Source organism: Etheostoma spectabile, chromosome 3 (genome assembly GCF_008692095.1).
Source record: "Etheostoma spectabile isolate EspeVRDwgs_2016 chromosome 3, UIUC_Espe_1.0, whole genome shotgun sequence".
Classification (NCBI taxonomy): Eukaryota; Metazoa; Chordata; class Actinopteri; order Perciformes; family Percidae; genus Etheostoma; species Etheostoma spectabile.
In genome coordinates, this window is record NC_045735.1 from 3944393 (window position 1) to 3962368 (window position 17976).

General features: G+C 40.6%; 2 protein-coding genes and 1 long non-coding RNA gene across 9 annotated transcripts in view; 2 read left to right on the forward strand and 1 right to left on the reverse strand.

Annotated features, from left to right (window-relative positions):
* Positions 1–77: 77 nt before the first annotated feature.
* On the forward strand, positions 78–15229 carry LOC116675844 (A disintegrin and metalloproteinase with thrombospondin motifs 8). The gene is made up of 9 exons (XM_032507386.1): positions 78–812; positions 2589–2828; positions 6362–6494; positions 6674–6841; positions 8137–8429; positions 10667–10853; positions 11476–11648; positions 12088–12263; positions 12725–15229. Exons 1-9 carry the CDS (start codon positions 78–80, stop codon positions 13467–13469), a joined length of 2850 nt encoding a protein of 949 aa, XP_032363277.1. The 3' UTR covers positions 13470–15229.
* zbtb44 (zinc finger and BTB domain containing 44) overlaps positions 3745–17976 on the forward strand; it is a 29355-nt gene continuing 15123 nt past the window's right edge. For 3 of the 7 annotated variants that reach the window (XM_032507395.1, XM_032507398.1, XM_032507400.1), the window contains exon 1: positions 17261–17561. The gene's annotated coding sequence lies outside the window, so the exon portion shown is untranslated. Of the gene's footprint in view, positions 3751–15994; positions 15999–17260; positions 17562–17976 lie in introns of those variants that run through there. The other 4 variants (XM_032507397.1, XM_032507401.1, XM_032507402.1 and 1 more) reach the window with 4 other exon arrangements.
* Positions 9232–13819, reverse strand: LOC116675928 (uncharacterized). Its single transcript, XR_004328567.1, has 3 exons — positions 13807–13819; positions 10350–10354; positions 9232–9307 (listed from the first exon to the last, which is right to left on the reverse strand). It is a non-coding gene; the product is annotated as an uncharacterized LOC116675928 (long non-coding RNA).

Genomic DNA, 17976 nt, shown 5'->3' on the forward strand with positions numbered 1-17976 from the left:
TTACCAGAGATAAAGGACATACATTGTAATAAAATCTTTATTGTTACTACTCTTGGGCGCAATTTCCATTGCAGAAGATGTGTTCCACTGTGTGTTTGATCGTCTTACTCCTGTGCGTAATGAACGCAGCACTTTCCACTCCCTTTGAATCTGAGGATATTGTACCTGTTCGGATAAATGGAAGAATCAGCGGTCGCTTTTGGAAAAGAAGCGAGGATCAGCCGAGATTTATCCTCAGTGCATTTGGCAAGGACTTGACTCTTAACCTTATTCCAGATACCAGCTTTATCGCGCCTTCCTTCACCATACAGCGCATCAAAGCCAGAGACGTTGGCGCTTTATGCAGCTCTTCAGGTGCCCAACTTGCCGCTGATCTCCAAAAATGTATGAACCAGACAGAGGAGAATGAAGGACAGCTTAGGAGTTGCTTTTACTCGGGGAATGTAGATCACGATCAAAGCTCGATTGTGGCTGTCAGTTTGTGCTCGGGCATCTTTGGCTCCTTCATAACGGATGGGAAAGAGTATTTAATTGAGCCCAAACTTCGCGGCGGCTTGGGGCCAGACTCTGCCGAGCAGCTGCATGTCATCAAGAGGAGGACATTCACCAAAAAACACGGTGATCCCCTCCTGTTTGAACACGCGTCGGCTGAGAGTCGAGAGGAGAAGCACAATGGGGAAAGTTTTACGCACGGCGACAGTGACGCACAGAGGGAACCTCGCCGGAGACGCTTTGTTTCCGCGCCACGGTTCATAGAGACCCTGGCGGTAGCAGACTCAACCATGACCCACTTCTATGGAGATGAAATTAAGGTCAGACACGATGAACCAATTATTTCCAGCACACACTGTTGATAGGATCTAAACAAACCTTAAATTTAATCCGCAGATTGTCCCATGAACAAAACGTCGAAGACGTCATCTTTTTTCCTTTATTTCCCCATCCTGCTTGTAAGAATTCATAGCCTACACATATAGTGCCAGGGGTTTGTTTTTCTATGCCGCATCATAAAACTGACATAAGCTAAACATGTTTTGGTAATGATGAGGCTTGAGGAGGAAATCGGTGGGCTCCCTGTTTTCCACAGGCTGACAGAGGTCAGGCAACAGAATTGTAAGCAATGCTGAAGCACATTCCTAAAGACTTTGTCAGGATTTGGCAACAGAGCCTTAGCATCACCCAGGGAAGATTCACAAGGCTCACAAAATCTATTCTGTTCTGTCTTTACTTTTACTTTATGCATTCATTTAAAGAACCCTCTCCTGCTGTACATCATACAAAACATCCACTAGGTAAATTGGAGAAAAAAATTGTTGGATGGTGATACCATATTACAAAAACATCCTAAACGTAAAATAGTCAAAGTATGACAATCCATGATCCTGCCACAATCTGGAGCAGCCAGCCAAGTTCCAGTCTGTTTGTACTTAACAAGTTCCTCAGCTGCCAGACCCTCTGCCTCATCCCACAGTAAGTATGTTAAGGGAGTTTGGAAAGGCTTCTAGGCACCAGGGTCAAGTGGATAAAGGTTAGACTGATAAGTCGGGCTTGTGTTGGCTTTTCATTACAAATCAGATTCCAATTTCATTGCCCAGGTCTTCTATGAGCAGTGGCGGTTTTAGTGATGTAGAGGTCCCGGGCAAGAATCCCCATGGCTCATGTAGCACGTGGAAAACGTTTTATGTGGGAGTATCATCCCATCCTAGAAAAAGTGAGTTTAGCTAGGCTGATGCACAGTCCCCCCCATTCGTTGTTATTTACCAGCTCTCCACACAAACACTACCCTATGACAGCACTGTGAAAAACCCCTGCCCATTACTTCCTCCCATGACACAATCATGAATAGTGGAAAAAACTATTTGGAGGCTGCACTCTCAAATGGGAAATTTTCACTGAATTCTTCAGAAGAAGACAGTATGGCGTAAAATAAGGCTTCTGTTTTCCTGTCCCTGGTAGCAAGCTTAAGATTCAAATACTTGTGAGTGTGTCTGACACATGTTTGCAATTTCCAAGCTCATGTGCAATCCTGGTGATCATTGCATCATTACTGTACATTATGAGCAGGAGAAATACAGGTAGCGTCACACTACAGTAAAGTGTGTTTATATCAACCTCAGTTACCTTTATTTTTCATCTATATATAGTATACATATACATATAGTGACAGTGATCAGTTTGTGATTTTGAAGAGGTCTCTGTGTGCGCCTTGACCAATTACAGTCTAGTGTGTGCTTGACTGCTAAATGCAGCATACCATCTGATTTCAGTTTAAAGCAGATTGGGATGACCTAGGCCACACAAGTTAAAACAGCTATTGCAACAAATCAAGGGTGTTGTCCAAGGACTAAAAAAAAAAAGAATAACGAGTATTGGCTGAAGTGTTATCAGGTTTTGTAAGTCTCAAATATCACTAATGGCTACAAAAATCTAATATTGTTAAGCTCTAGCCTGTGCAGGCTATTATATCACGCCAATTCTGTGCTGGGAGACTTTCACCCATTTGGTTTTAACCATGCTTTCTTTTATCCATCCTCCACTGTATCTTAAATACAAATTAAATGTCGTGTCCTGTCTCTCATCCCACACAGCACTACATTCTTACCCTGATGTCGATGGCCGCCCAGCTTTACAAGCACCCCAGCATAAAGAACTCCGTAAACATGGTGGTGGTGAAGTTGTTGGTGGTGGAGGATGAGGAGGTTGGCCCGGAGGTCTCCAACAACGGAGGTGTGGCTTTGAGGAACTTCTGCTCCTGGCAGCAGCTCTTCAACCCACCAAGCCAGAGGCATCCGGAACACTATGACACTGCCATGCTCTTCACCAGAGAGGTGAGGGCCAACTACAGAGCTAGTTTAGCTTCTTTACACAGCTGCAGAATAGTCGTTGAGGTCTCTGCAAAAACACATCATCAGTTTTAAACATTTGATGAGATACATTTTCCAGAATTTGAACACAAAAGTGTTCACTTGGAGGCAGTAGTTTGACAAAAACTAAAAAATCAACTCAACTTTTTCAGTTTTTCAGAGCTTTCATTTCCGATTCCTAGTCTTCTTCAGGGGATGGAGTTTGCTCAGTTGTCACAGAGACTACATTGGTGAAACAACAAAGGCCCAAAAGATTTAATGAAGACTGAAAACAGACAGCAAAGGCTATCTGCGAACACCAAAACTAGTCACAACATCGACTGAGAAGGGTCAAAAGTCATCAACCAGGAGTCAGTGGATAGTCGGGGAAAGTTTAAGAAGGCCATTTGTATCTGTATGACAACTGACCCAACTTCATCCACTGAGACAGACTGTGATATGTGGTTGAAATTTTCAGAAAAAGCTGAACAATGGATCTTAAGTTAAGTGAAATTTGCTAGAATGTTTATTTAAATTTAAAACAGCAGTGGTTAAAAAAGGAATCATTGTTGAACACCACATTTCAATAGCAATATTATCAAAGGTTTCATTGGAAAGTTTGAGCTTTACAGTAAATAGTGAATGTTTACAATATTTGGTCATAAAACTATAATTTAAAGATGCACTAATGATATTTTTATATAACTAAAAGGTGAAATGCCTATGTGTAATGTGAACGGTGTCACTCATAGTGATGAACCTACTAAGAATTATCACCCAACTCCGTAGTTCCCCTAAGCACTATGAGCCATTTTTCCATCTTCAGCATTTTGTTTTGTTTTCTGTCCTGCAATGTTATAGTTTTGGTTCATTCTCACTGCTCTTATCAACTTAATTATCAACAGCAGTTTTCAGCAAAAAAACTTTATAAACTGACTGTACTTTACCTGCTCAGTTACTAACTGGTGAACATAGAAGCATTAGCAGCTAAAGAGCCAGAAAGTTCCCCTGGGATGTGGAGACTAAAACAAAAGTAAAAGGAGAATGAGTATTGGACGTACAAGTTACAATATTACACAAGATAGCTGGTATCAGTTTATGATTATGATAGGGGAGCCTTTCTTCAGAGCATGGTTTAGACTGTTTGGTGCGTGAAACAACTCAAACAATGTTGTGAGTGCTTCACAGTGTATAATTAGAATAGATAGTCCACTAACACATGATAGTCTGGTATATTATGTTCTCCATTCAAAAGACAATAACCAAGCAAGGATGAGTCATGAATTAAGCCTTGGTGGAATTCAGTCCCAGGCCAGCTGCAGTACAAAATGTGGTTTCTGAGCAGCAGTCACAGCCACACATTTACTTGGAAGCAAAGTTTCTTACAGTAACACAAGTGCTTTTTAGGGCCAGTTATGTTCATAGTGGAGATCCAGCTGAAAAAGAGACCTTTGCTTGGGACAGATATTGTCATGTCTTGCTCTTTTAACAACCAGGGAGCATGTGTGAGATCAGAGAAAAAAAATTAAACACGGTGAGGTAAAGGAAATCTTTCTAGGCCTTTGGGTGAATTAAAGATGCTGAAAAGATGGAATAGTTGTAATCTTTTCCAAGCAGGGGGAATGTCAACAGAGAGCAAACTGTGCTTTATGGATGCTTTGACAGGAAATAAGTTGACAAGTCCTTAGGGTTGGAGTTGTGATTGGCTTGTTCTGCTGTACTTGGCGGCCTTCTTCCATCTGGTATGTGCATTTTGACAAGGTGTTAGCAGACAATACATTAGGGGAGTAACTTCTCTATTATTACACTTCTACAGCTAAGTGCCCTGGTTGCAGCTTCATTTGATGACAGGCTTGGCATTTATCTGCCAACTGAACGACGTTAGCATGTAAATCTGACCCTGGATCAGGGAAATGATGAATAGAACATATGTTTTGTGCTGGATTTGTTAAAGCTGCTTTCGATCGTGGAAACCATCATCCACACAAACCCAGTTTTGTTTGTTTTTCCATTTTGGCGGAGATATGCTTTGAAATGTAGAGGACGGAAGGCTCCTCGTGGATGAGCTAACTTTAGTGCGGCCACAAATCAGCCCTGACATGATTAAGAAATTTGAAATGGTCAGCGTGAGTGCGTGGCTGTGTCTGGGTCAGTCGCAGTCCAAAGACTTCTTGCACTTCTGTCTGTTGTGAAACTATAGTGGAAACATTTTTGTGGTCTTATACTGTATGTGTGTGTTTTTTCGTCTGTCTGCACTATCTGCAAATGCCATACAATAGCTTGTACTTTGACCCATACATCCTACTTTGTCTGTGTGTCTGCGTACATGAGTGACAGATGCTATTGTGGAACAAGGTGTACAAACACATGCTGAACTGGGTTCAAACGGCAGCTCCAAGTCCAGATGTGTTTTGAATCACAAAGGGTTCTGCCTTGTGGTTTTGGGGGTCTGAGGCGAGGCCATGGATGCTTCCGTCTCTGTCTTAGGCGTCTTCTTGAGCAGGGAAAGATTTCTAATTTTCCCAGATCACAGCTCTCGACAGCTGCATGCTGAGGCTATTTATTTGCTTTATTTTATGACTGGAAATACTGAGCAGCAGGTTTTTTTAATTTGTTTTCTAAAAAGTGGCAGAAAAACAACTTACACAAATAGACAGTGAAAGCTTTTCCATCCTATGTGATTAATATAGCAGTCAGTCAGGGCTGCCCATATGCTTAACATATTTATATAGTCCACTCTGCCAGCTGGTTCTCAGCAAATGTTCACTACTTTAGAAGGGAATAGACCTCATTTAGGTTTAGAACAATGGATCAAGCCAATAATGCACAATACTACACTTATTTTTCATGACAAGACCTTAACCTGAACTGATTTGAATGAAATAGTTGAAGTGGATGCAATACATGTATTGTGACGAAAAGTGGCTTGTGGTACACTGCTCTTGTTTTAGTGGCACATGTCAATTCTGTTTGGTGAGTCACTGTTGGTTTTTGGTTTGCCGCTGTGGTTCCCTGGCATATGGCACTTATATCACTAATGTTCCACTAGCAAATACCACTCTCCACCAGCACATACTGATTTTTGTTGACATACTGTATGCCACTGGTGATTACCATGTGCCGCTGTGTGTGTGTGTAACCTTGTATTAGTGTTATACAGGAATTCCAAGTAGAAAGTATGTTAGTAGTATCTTCCTGCGATTCAAATGGCACATGCCACCCCCACTGCAACAATTGTGCCCTTGCAAAATAGATAGCGTAGAAAGCAGAAGGATGGAAAGATGTCACGCTTTATCCCATTAATGTACAGTAGTTAGGTAGGCTCAAGGCTTGTTAACCTTAATAAGATATAATACAACTTGGGTGTACATAAGAGCTTATAATGTTTGATTTAGAATTAGGTTTTTTCTGCTTGTCTGCTTTTGTATATTTTAATAATCATAATTTTCAAGTCTTACATCATCATCCTGAACTTGGTGAGCCAATTTCAGGGTTTTCTGTGTTTGGTTGTGTTGCAGGACATCTGTGGACAGAAGAGCTGCGACACTTTGGGTGTGGCCGATGTCGGAACGATGTGCGATCCCAAGAGAAGCTGCTCAGTTATAGAAGATAACGGCCTGCAAGCTGCCTTCACAGCTGCACACGAGCTCGGTTAGCTCACATTTGTTGTCATATGGGTGGGCTGATGTGGGCGTAGGATTTATGAAAACAAGTTTGAAATGTAATGTAATAGGCAAGTTCAACTCTTTTTTAGTCATTCATAAACACTTGTCTGTGCATCTGTGAACCTGTGTTTCACATTGTCATCATTGCATTCTTTCCCACTGCAGGTCATGTGTTGAGTATGCCTCACGATGACTCCAAGACCTGTGAGAGGTTGTTTGGAGATCTGGGAAGACATTACCTGATGGCTCCTCTGTTTGTCAGCCTCAACAAGACAGCGCCTTGGTCTCCCTGCAGTGCTCTCTACATCACAGAGTTCTTTGACAATGGACATGGTAAGGAATATTTGAGGTTGTTGCACCATTTTGTTGAAAATTACACACTGAGGCCACATTTCCACCTGGTATTAAAATCCGATTGGAGTGATGTGATCACAAGCGGACAGTTCTTAGTACGTGTTTTCCCACCTGGCTCTCACTTCCCTGATTCATTTGCAAACAAATAAAACACATACATAATATCCTTTTCCTGAGACATCATTGGCAGTACGATAATAACCTCCAAAACACAAGATTCACTCTCAGTGGTTTCTGGGACATCATAAAACTTTAAAAGAGTAGGTTATTCCACTCGCAGTTGAGTAGGCCGTCCTGAATGTGGTCCGGAACACATACATGTACACATTGCTAAAAGAATGTGGTCATGTGGCCTAAACCACCTTTGAACGTGGTCTGAGTGATCGGATCTCAATGTGTCCTCATTGCGTCATGGTTGCATTCCCACCGATACTTAGAGATGTGCACTTGTGATTGGATCCACAGATTTTAATACCAGGTGGAAATGGGGTTTGTGTAAATCAAAAAGTGGCCCTGTAGAGACCTTCTACCAACATGGACGTCTGCCAAGACACTGTGGCTCTGTTATTAGCACTGATTCAAAGATGAATAAAACACACTGTTTTTCTCTCACGCTTTAACTATGGCTTTCCTGCTTAAACATGTTGCTCACCTCAAATTATAGGTTGTAGGGATACTTTGTCTTGAACTAGATTTCCTCATCTCCTCTCGACACATCCTCTTCTCTTCACTCTCCCGTTCTGTTTCTCTCTCTTGTCTCGCCCGCCTCCCAGCATGTCACGTTGTGCATCATGTATTGTTTGCATGTTTCAGTGAACCTTCTTTTCCAATGAGTCATACAGTGAACTTCTTCCTGTTCTTCACCTAAGCCAAAAGCAACAGCTGGTGTCAGCTAAATATGTTCTTTATCAGTTTGAAAAAACCTGTGTGGCTGAGAATGTTCATTCCACACTGAAGACGTCATTGAAAACTCTAGACAAAAAGCATATTAAATGTAATAAGGAATCATTAAAAATTGGAGGAAATTGAATAAATTCTGATTTGGAATAGCTGTCAAATGTCCTGATTCAGAACACCCGGCTGCCTATAAAAGTGCACTGCATCATTAATTTTTATAGTCAGGACACAACTTGCCCTGAATATTTTCCCACTGTTGTCATGCCACACACAAAGAGCAACACATTTACAATTGTCACTGTGCCACAAAGTCCATAATCTCCATAAACCACAAAATAATCATTCTCAAACAGTGTTGCTTTGTGATGTAACCACAGGGGACTGCCTGCTGGATGTCCCAGAGAATGTCATACCGTTACCAAGAGAGCTGCCAGGCACCACGTACAGCCTGGACCAGCAGTGCCAGCAGATTTTTGGAGAGGAGTTTGTCCAATGCCCCAACTCCTCAGATAGTGACAGTTGTAGCCAGCTATGGTGTCAGGAGGATGGGACGCTGCAGTGCTCCACCAAGAATGGCAGCTTACCCTGGGCTGACGGCACCCCCTGTAGCCTCAACGGATCTTGCCTCCACGGAGCGTGCATGTCGACTCAGGATGTGATGCAGCCGCTGGTGAGACTGCTTCTTTATTCTTACAAATGAAAAGTTAAATTTATTTACAATAAAACACAGACTTGCTGAATTCAGTACACTCAGGGGTTTGCTGCTACAGCTTTAGTTGGTCTGGTATGACCAGTAGCTTATGGTGGCTAATGTTAGCAATCTTAGCTGTGTGAAAGACATCAGTGAGTCAGTTTGCTGACTTCACAACTTTTCTTTTCTTGTGCTGTTATGCTATGTTTTAGCATTATTCTGTAATTGTCAATTGTAGATACCGTGGCCACCATTAAATAAAAGTTAAGTAGGCTGTATTTGAGTAGGCAGTAGCTGTATACTGACTATGAAGGTAAATAGCATGTACAGTAATATACATAGAAAAATCTTCAGTATGTCAAAAATATGCAGATACTGATTCAGAAAAATCTCCAGTATGCAATGGACCAGTCTACTTCGCCTACTGTGGAACGGCTACAACAACCAGTCAGTAATAGCGCTTTCCAAAGCCATTACCGGCTTAGCCTGGCGTTTAACTTTGTTTTACAATCTCGGAACCCATCGGCTCCGATGGGTTCTGACACTGATTTAGCCTCTGAGGGCAACGGACAATATTTTGGGAGTTCCAGTGTAGCCAATAATGATTTGGACCAAAACTTCCTCTTTCTTGCGCCGAGTCTGATTAACAACTTGCGACACGAGTTAAGAAATGATCTCTCTGTGAACAAATATCTGCATATGAATGCAGATGAATAAAACAAAAATTGCCATCAGACAATGCTGCTGGGTTCCAAGATTGCATGTTGGCCAATGTGTTTGGTTCCACCTCTTTTGCTCTCCAGACAGACTGTTTACCTGCATGCGAGCAAAGGCCGCTCAAACGTAATTGGTCAATACTGTTCAGACTACAAACGGAAATCCGAACGCTTCTGATACCAAAATCTAAAAATTCTGCATTTATATGCAGATATCTGTGAAGAATTATATGCTTCATACTGCATACTACTAACAAACGCAGTATAGTATATAGGTCAATTGCATACTGCGTTGGTCGGTAGTATGTAGTTGTTAGTTTCAAGTACAGCCTTAGTCTTGCTTTAGTACTACACTAATCAATATGTTTATATGAACAGTGGGTTGAATAACTATTAGCCTTATAAGGCCATATTGTGATAGTAAGCTTGTGGTGGTTCTAGACCAAAGATTTAAACACTAAGTTACACTTGGTCATGTTACACTTTAGCATCCTGGAGTGGCTGTCAGCTTCTGTTGATTTTTTGAAAACTATTGACCTCATCAACCTTTAAAGTATGTGATATGACAGTTAACTGGGCACTCTTTCCTAATTTTCTTCTCATTGCATGTTTCATGCAAACAATGTTAATTTGACTACACTTGCTGGCTGCTGTGAATTGGCTGTAGGTTTCAATGAGTCACTTTCTTTAAAGTCCACTTCTCCATACCCAGAAAAAGAGTAATCAAGTTTGTAGTCATGATGTCAGCAAATCTAAGACAATCTCCCTTAGCCAATGTCCATTGGTTTTTGGTTTCACAATGGGATTTTGAAATATGTAGAAAATATAACTCAAGCATGCCTGGAGTTTCACAGTTCTGCAAAAAAATCCTGTTAATATCTTGAATTAAGTGCTCAGAAAAAATGGAAATTTGAACATCTAAAATTCTATGACAAGTGGGCAAACCCAGCTGAAGATTGTGATACACTTACAATAAGTTGTTCGATGCAGGCCTTTGTTTTTTATCAATAACCCATATATATATTTCCTTGAAGAACATTTATACATCTCAATGTTTCATTTTAGCTTGCTTGCCTAGATATCTTCTTTTTGTGTTATGATCACACATCTGTTTATGAATCCAGACGTGCTGGCAGTTGCGATTTGAGCTGGTCCAAACTCATAAAACTTCTGGAAAGGACACTCACGCTAGCAAACACATACACATATGCACACACAAATTTTGAATTGTGCCTTACAAAGCTGCAACATGGCAGGTTCCACTAGTGGTGAGTGACACATGTGGCAGGAATGTGGGTAGAGGCAGACAGCAGGCGCGTGCCGAACTTCAACACAGATTTAGCTTGGAGTCATGGCACGCCAACACCCTGTGCAGCCTCAAACCTAGAAGCCCAGACTGTGGTTTAGGCTGCACAGCTGAGATTGCCTTTGGCACTGAGCTCCAACCAACTACTCTGACTGCTCTTTTCCCCCCTCTTTTCTTGCTGTGTTTTACCACAGGTGGTTGTGGACGGCGGCTGGAACTTGTGGGGGCCGTGGCAGCAGTGCTCCAGAACATGTGGAGGAGGGGTGGAGTTCTCATATAGGGAGTGCACTGACCCCGTGCCTCAGAACGGAGGGAAGTACTGTGAAGGACAGCGGGTTCGGTACCAGTCCTGCAACACGCAGCCCTGCGACAACCACGACGGTGAGAAATAACTCTAGGCCAGTTTGTGAGGGGAGCAGAGCACATAAACGCTTTCTCTCCCAGTTCAGTCCATGCAGTCCACTTGACTTATCTTTGAATTTTTATCTTTCATATTAATTCCTCTCACTCTTATTCTATTATTCTCTTTATTGCACACTAGCTTTTTTTAGCACAGCCTCAGAGTATGCCACCCTGCATTTTACTGCAAAAACTGTACTGTATGTGCATGTGAGAAAATATACCTTCTGAATTGAAATTGAATTGAATTGCATGATACATATATAATAAACCCCTCAGTATTTCACCAAAATCATAGGTGGCAGGTCCTTTTTCAATTAACTACATGATGAAGAGGTTATCAAAATTGTGGTTAATTAATTTTCTCTCAATTGACAAATCAATTAATTGACTAATTGTTTCAGCTCTATTGATATACAGTGGAGGTAATCATCAAAACGTGTAATCCAAATTTTTATTAATATAGAAATATGAATACTGACATATTCAGCATATTTGATTGTATGACTATTTTTACATACGTACATTTTTGTAGGGATGACTAGATTTTCAAGACTTGACCTCAGTGTATCAACGCTCGATGTTTTACATTTTTTTACCTTAGGAAAGAGTTTTCGAGAGGAGCAGTGTGAGAAGTACAACAGCCCCAACTACCTGGACTACAACGGGAATATAAAACAGTGGATCCCAAAGTACGCTGGTGTTTCTCCCAGAGACAGATGTAAGCTGTTCTGCAGGGCCAGGGGCAGCAGTGAATTTAAGGTGTTTGAATCCAAGGTACAGTATCTGCACAGCCATTTTTGCCAACACATTTACAGCTCAGCTAACATGTCCTGATAATATTGATCTGAAGCTTTCCAAATGAAAATGAACATTTGTGAAACCACAGTCTAAAAGAGAAGTTTGTATTATATTTGGATATATAACACAATAGTACCCTTAAGCTTAAGCACATACTCTTGAGTTCTTTTGGTATTGCAATAACAAATAATATTACATGACACAGAAATCTGGCGGTTTTCTGAAATAATGTTAACATTAACTCTAAGTCCATGCTATCTCTTCTCACAGTTAACCTTAAATTAAGATTATTTGTCAAAAAGGCATTTTCTCTGCATCTTAATATCGAATATGATCTACATCTTAGATTTGCAATCACTAACAAATTCTACAAGATGAAAAAAATCAACAACACTTACTTGTTGCGTTGCTGCAGGTGATTGACGGGACGACCTGTGGCCCTGACACCACATCGGTGTGTGTCCAAGGCCAGTGTGTGAAGGCAGGCTGTGACCAGGTGATTGGATCCAACAAGAGGGTGGATAAATGTGGAGTGTGTGGAGGAAGTGGGCTCACCTGTAGAAAGATTACAGGCTCCTACAATAAAGCAACGTAAGTGCTCCAAAAAGTCCCTAAGCTTTCTTGACCTCAGTCAGATGACTAAATTCATGCCACCTTCATAGCTCTCCATTCAATAAAGGCCCAATAAGGTTCTCATACAGGATGCATGAAAAAGGGGAAAACTCAGAAGAGGAACGCCAGCAACACTTTTAGTACAAAGAACCACTTTTTTGTTAGACCCATCCGTTTTGGCTTGTGGCCTTCATCAGGATCCCCCTTGTTAGATAAAAGCTTACAGACAACAGCTTTAATAGCACAAAGACTGTAAATGAGGAAAGCCTGGCTCTGTTTGTAAGCGTGTTTCCCAAAATGTCAAACTACTGCATTGAGTGAGCTGAGTTAAGTTGGTTAGGCATATTTCTAAACAGGTAAAAAAGCAAAGACTGTAGGCATATTACCCAAAAACTAACAAAGTGCATTATCTAAATCCAGTTCTGTGTTTTCTCTAACAGCTATGGATACAGCGACATTGTCACAATTCCTGTTGGCGCTACTAACATTGACATCAAACAGCGGAGCCACCGAGGGATCAAACATGACGGGAACTACCTGGCTATAAAGAGAGAGAGTGGCGGTTACATCCTCAACGGTAACTTCTCTGTATCCACGGTGGAGCAGGACATTCCTGTGCTGGGTGCTGTACTAAAGTACAGCGGCTCCTCCACCACCCTGGAGAGGATCCAGAGCTTTAGGCAGCTGAAGGAGGCTATCACCATCCAACTCCTTGCCACTGCGGGGGACGCAAACCCTCCCAAGGTCAAATATACATTTTTCATCCCTAGAGATGTGACCTTCAACAAATCCAAAGAGAAGAAGGGCTCGTCCCTGTCTCTGCATATGATCCATCCATTCGGTGTACCTGACTGGGTGCTGGGGGAGTGGTCTGAGTGCTCCAAGAGCTGTGGCTCCGGATGGTCCAGGAGAAATGTGGAATGCCGAGACAGCGCAGGCTTCCTATCCAGCCATTGCGACAAAGACCTGAAGCCCATTGACATAAGGGCTTGCGGAGATCTGCCGTGCCCCATATGGCAGATGGGACCTTGGTCTGTCTGCTCACGAACTTGTGGCCAGGGGGAGCGCCGCCGCAGTGTCTTCTGCATAGACTACACTGGGAAGACTGTTGAGCCAGAGAAGTGCGATCTGAACAAAATCCCAGAACCAGTCTCTGGAGAATGTCTCAACCAAGAGTGCTTATGAAAGATAGGAGTGTAGTGAACTTTCCCTTTCTGGTCTGACTGCACTTATCTACCATGGATGGATTACTGATAGGTCACACTGGGCACAGGCCCAGGGGCCAAAGGCGTCAAGGGGCAAAGACACAAAATGACCACAAAGAGACACAAACCAACCACAGAGAGAAACATAACAACCACAAAGAAACACAGAGTGAACACCAAGAGACACAAAAAGACCACAAAGAGACACAAAACAACCACAAAGAGTCACAAAACAACCACAGAGAGATGCAAAACAACCACAAAGAGACACACACCAACCACAAAGCGACACACATGACTACAAAGACACACAAAACAACTACAAAAAGATGCAAACGACTACAAACATCTCATGTTGTTTTTGTGTTTTTGAGATTCTGAGCGTTCTGGTCTAGCTATAAAATGTGGTTCAAGTGCGTCATATTGTTTGTATACATTGTGTCTGTCTTTCAGTCTGGAGTCCTTGCTTTTACAGTATTTAGCAAGGGTTGGGGGCCTTTTACACATCTGTGCCCAGGTGCCCATTGCCTCATAATTTGTCAATGTTACCAACCGGTCGCATCAAGTTACATCAGGGGCATTAGCCTGAATATTGTTTCGTTATCTTTTGTTGACATTTAACAACCACTATTGAGATTTGAAACAAAGGAAATCTACCTCAGGATGTACATGTGATGCTATGTATAGATGCTAGATGAAGGTGCTGTGTGTGTGTGTGTGTGTGTGCGTGTGTTCTCCAGAAAGAGAATATTTCTTGTCCCTCTTTTTGGATAAAGTCTGATATAATCTGCAGTATGTTCTAAGTTACCTATCATTTAATGTCAGGCTGGACAATGTTCTAGCAGCAAACAATGAGATGAAATCTGCTGCAGAACACCAGCACAGTGTAAATATACCTCCAAGTGTCCTTCACGGAACGTAACACCTATAAAGCTTTGATCATGCCATTTACCTATAATTGAGGTATGATCGATGCATTGGAATTTAAGCTTCTGGGAAATAAACTCATGTTTGATTGCTTCTCTTTTCTACACACATACTAAAATGTTTTGTGTTAAATGATTGTGATGAAGATGTTTTTTAGGAACACTAAATTTGACAATATTTAGGACTTTAAAATTGTTTAAAGTCAGATTGTTTCAATGCAGATCTAGACTTATAGAATTTATAGAAATTGAGTTTACATGGCATGTAAAATTAATTAGCATAGATAATGACTGGTCATTCAAGACCAGAGAAACCCATAACAGAGAATTTCCCTCTGCCCTGTAGTTTAATTTTAGCCTTTTCCCAGGTGCAATATAATGCAGTTGAGAGGAACAGTGGTACAAGCAATCTAAAATGCCACAAATATTTCGTCAGAGGTATTATTACTGAGTTAAGTGATAAGCATACTATCTATCGTGTATATGAAAAATAACATTTTTTTTTTTGTTTCCAGGCTTTCCTTTGTTAATGCATTGTATGCAAACATTCACAGTTGTTTTTCAGACTCTTGTATGTATATTTGATTTCTTCATTCCTGTTGTTAAGTTACACTGTTATAAAACTAAAGAGATGGCACATTGGGCCTATATCCCTTCAGTGAAGGACCATACTATTTTATTATTACGGCTTCCTTTTTAAGCTATTTATTTTTTGTAAAATGTTTACCGTGGACATGTAATTAACATGGCAGATGCTGCTGTCTTTGAGATTTTTGTCAATAAAAGTGGTCAAATAAACACATTTATGTCAAAAGGACACTTTGTGCTAGCCTTTTCCTTGTCTCTATTGTGCACAATGTTTTAATTACTTGAGGATCCTTGTTTCCAGACTGGTAGGTACATATGAACAATTGTGCAAAAATCAGGAGGAGCCATTCTACAAAATGACCAATAAATTCCAAACAAATATTCAGTTTTCCATGTTTTCCAGATCACTCTTTTAGACCATTGTGGGCCACTAAATCCCACCCTTGAAGGCCAGACTAATGGAAATCTTTTAAGTGGGTCAGCAGCGTTTAAAAGCAGGGCAGATTTTATTGCATGGTTTACAAACTGAAACCCCTTAAAGGAGAATTATGGTTGTTTCCAACACGCAGCTCTGTTGTTTGTTAATTTGGAGTGCTGTCAGTAGAGAGAAAAACAAAAATAATCAGTGCTGCCTACACCGTGTTATCCTCCTGCTAGAGTCAGCACCTGACAGGCTTGAACAGGGCAAGTTTTAAATGTGTTTTTAGCCTCTTAACATGTTCAAAATGTCATTAAAAGTGCCTACCCATGTGCAGTTATTCCTTTCTAGTGAACACAGTAAATCTGACTGCTGTAGATGTAACAGAAATGCATGAAAGTTCTGCTAATTCAGCTGGGTTTAGTTGCTGTGTTGAGAGGATAGGGACCATCTACAAACACTGATAAAAGTATAAAGATAAAACATAACACTGAAAAGAGACACACACATATTTTCCAAAAAAAGTATATGCTTATTTTTTTAAAGTAAGTGTTGGAGTACAGCTAACAGGAGACAAGTTATAATTGAGGTAAGTTTGGAGACACTACCTTATTTGATCATTAAATTGATGGCCTACAAATTTCTTTTTAAATCTCTTTTCTGTATTTTAGTTTGTAGACGGTCCCTAAGCACTCTAACTGCCGTCTCAATACAGGAACTAAACCCAGCTGAATTAGCAGAACTTTCATGCATTTCTTTCACATCTATAGCAGTCAGATTCACTGTGTTCACTCGGAAGGAATCACTGCACATGGGTAGGCACTTTTAATGACATTTTGAACATTTTTAGAGGCTAAAATCACATTTAAAACTTGCCCTGTTTAAGCCTGTTGGGTACTAACTCTAGCAGGAGGATAACACGGTGTAGGCAGCACTGATTGTTTTCGTTTTTCTCTCTACTGACAGCACTCCAAATTTACAAACAACAGAGCTACATGTTGGAATCGACCAGAATTTTCCTTTAAGATGTTCAGTAAAATACTTCCATATTGGAAGAATTTCTCTGTTCAGTCACATTCTGAAATGAAGACAGCCATGTAAAAACATATTCAGCAGCATTGGTTAGGGAGGAACATTTGCTTTGCTATTCTTAATGAAAGTCTTATTCCATTCACAGCTGGGTGAGCTTAGTAGATGTGAAAGCCATAATGGAGCACCAAACCAATAGGCCCCTGAACAGTATACATCATATTGCCTACAGTTTGGGTTACTGGAAACATTCTAAAATATTCTTAATATTTAAATTTCATAATATTTGATATTTTTATATTATATTCAACTCTGTTTTCACAGTTTATCAGGTTGTATCAAGATGAAGAAAGGCATTATATGTCTGACACTAATATATATTATAAAATATGGTAAATGGTAAATGTTGAATTAAATTATGTAACAACTATTTAAATATATAAATGAATAGCATATAAAGGAGAAATAAGAGGAAAAAGAAAAAAAGACTATTTCTCCAGTAACAGCAAATAGTTGTTTTACACAAGGTACAAGACAACATAATATGCATTACTGGTTAATTAGAAAATTAAAAAACAAAGATGTAAATTATATTTTTTCAAAATTTGAAATACATAAAAATAAGGAAATAGGCTATATGATATATCTATTTGAAGCACAAAACACATTTGCACGCTATGATTAATTTAACAGGTCTACAGGAAGCCATATATGCCGCATATAAATGAATATAAACAGTAGAAATTTGTAAGTTTTGTTGTACATGTTGCTAAATGTGACACTTCCTGTTACTGTACAGAACCTTGAGAGATGCGCGTTGCATTGTGGGAATATAAATACAGCGCAGGACAGCGGGGAGCACAAAGGAATGAAAACAGCACCTCAAAAAACTTTTAACTTCAGCCTAGTGTGATGTAAATTAATGTGAGCTTTTATTCAACTGTGAGTTTTGGCGGCTGGCAGGCTGACAACTGCCTGAGAAGCGCAGGGAATGTGAGTAATTGGAGGGAAGCGGCAGGGCGCACCGCTGTCTCCGACTATCGCTGCTTTTTGTCAGCTGAGCTGTTTGCATCCCGAGGCCCAGCCGATATAACGGGCCTCATCAGAGAAGGTAAATTCCCTTCGCACAGTCTGTCTGATAACCGTAACCCCGCTGTGTGTACTTTAATAAGCTACCTTGTTGTCTAAGTATTGATACGGGCAAAGGAACCAACTAATAGTACTGTGTTGAGTCGGCTAGCGCTAGCTTTGTAGTTAGCTAGCTAGCTAATGTGTAGCAGCTCCTGTCCAGAGTTATCCACGGTCAAACAGGAAACGTGGCTAATTCGGCTTCAAAATAAATGGGGTAAAAATTGTATGACTTGTTTTTCTACTTGCTTATAGTGGTCTGTTTTGAGTGCGGAAATGAATATGTATGAACCAATACATTCGAAAAGTAAAATATAGATAAAATTATAATATTGTACACGAACATAAGTACTTTTAAAGAACAATGTGGGTCAACAATAACAGCAAATAATGGGTAA

What these genes read in the sequence shown, in the direction of transcription:
- LOC116675844 (XM_032507386.1), top strand. Translation starts at nt 78, where the DNA reads ATGTGTTCCACTGTGTGTTTGATCGTCTTACTCCTGTGCGTAATGAAC. An exon ending in TCTATGGAGATGAAATTAAG is followed by an intron (nt 813 to 2,588) that starts GTCAGACACGAT and finishes CATCCCACACAG; the next exon opens with CACTACATTCTTACCCTGAT. An exon ending in CCATGCTCTTCACCAGAGAG is followed by an intron (nt 2,829 to 6,361) that starts GTGAGGGCCAAC and finishes GTTGTGTTGCAG; the next exon opens with GACATCTGTGGACAGAAGAG.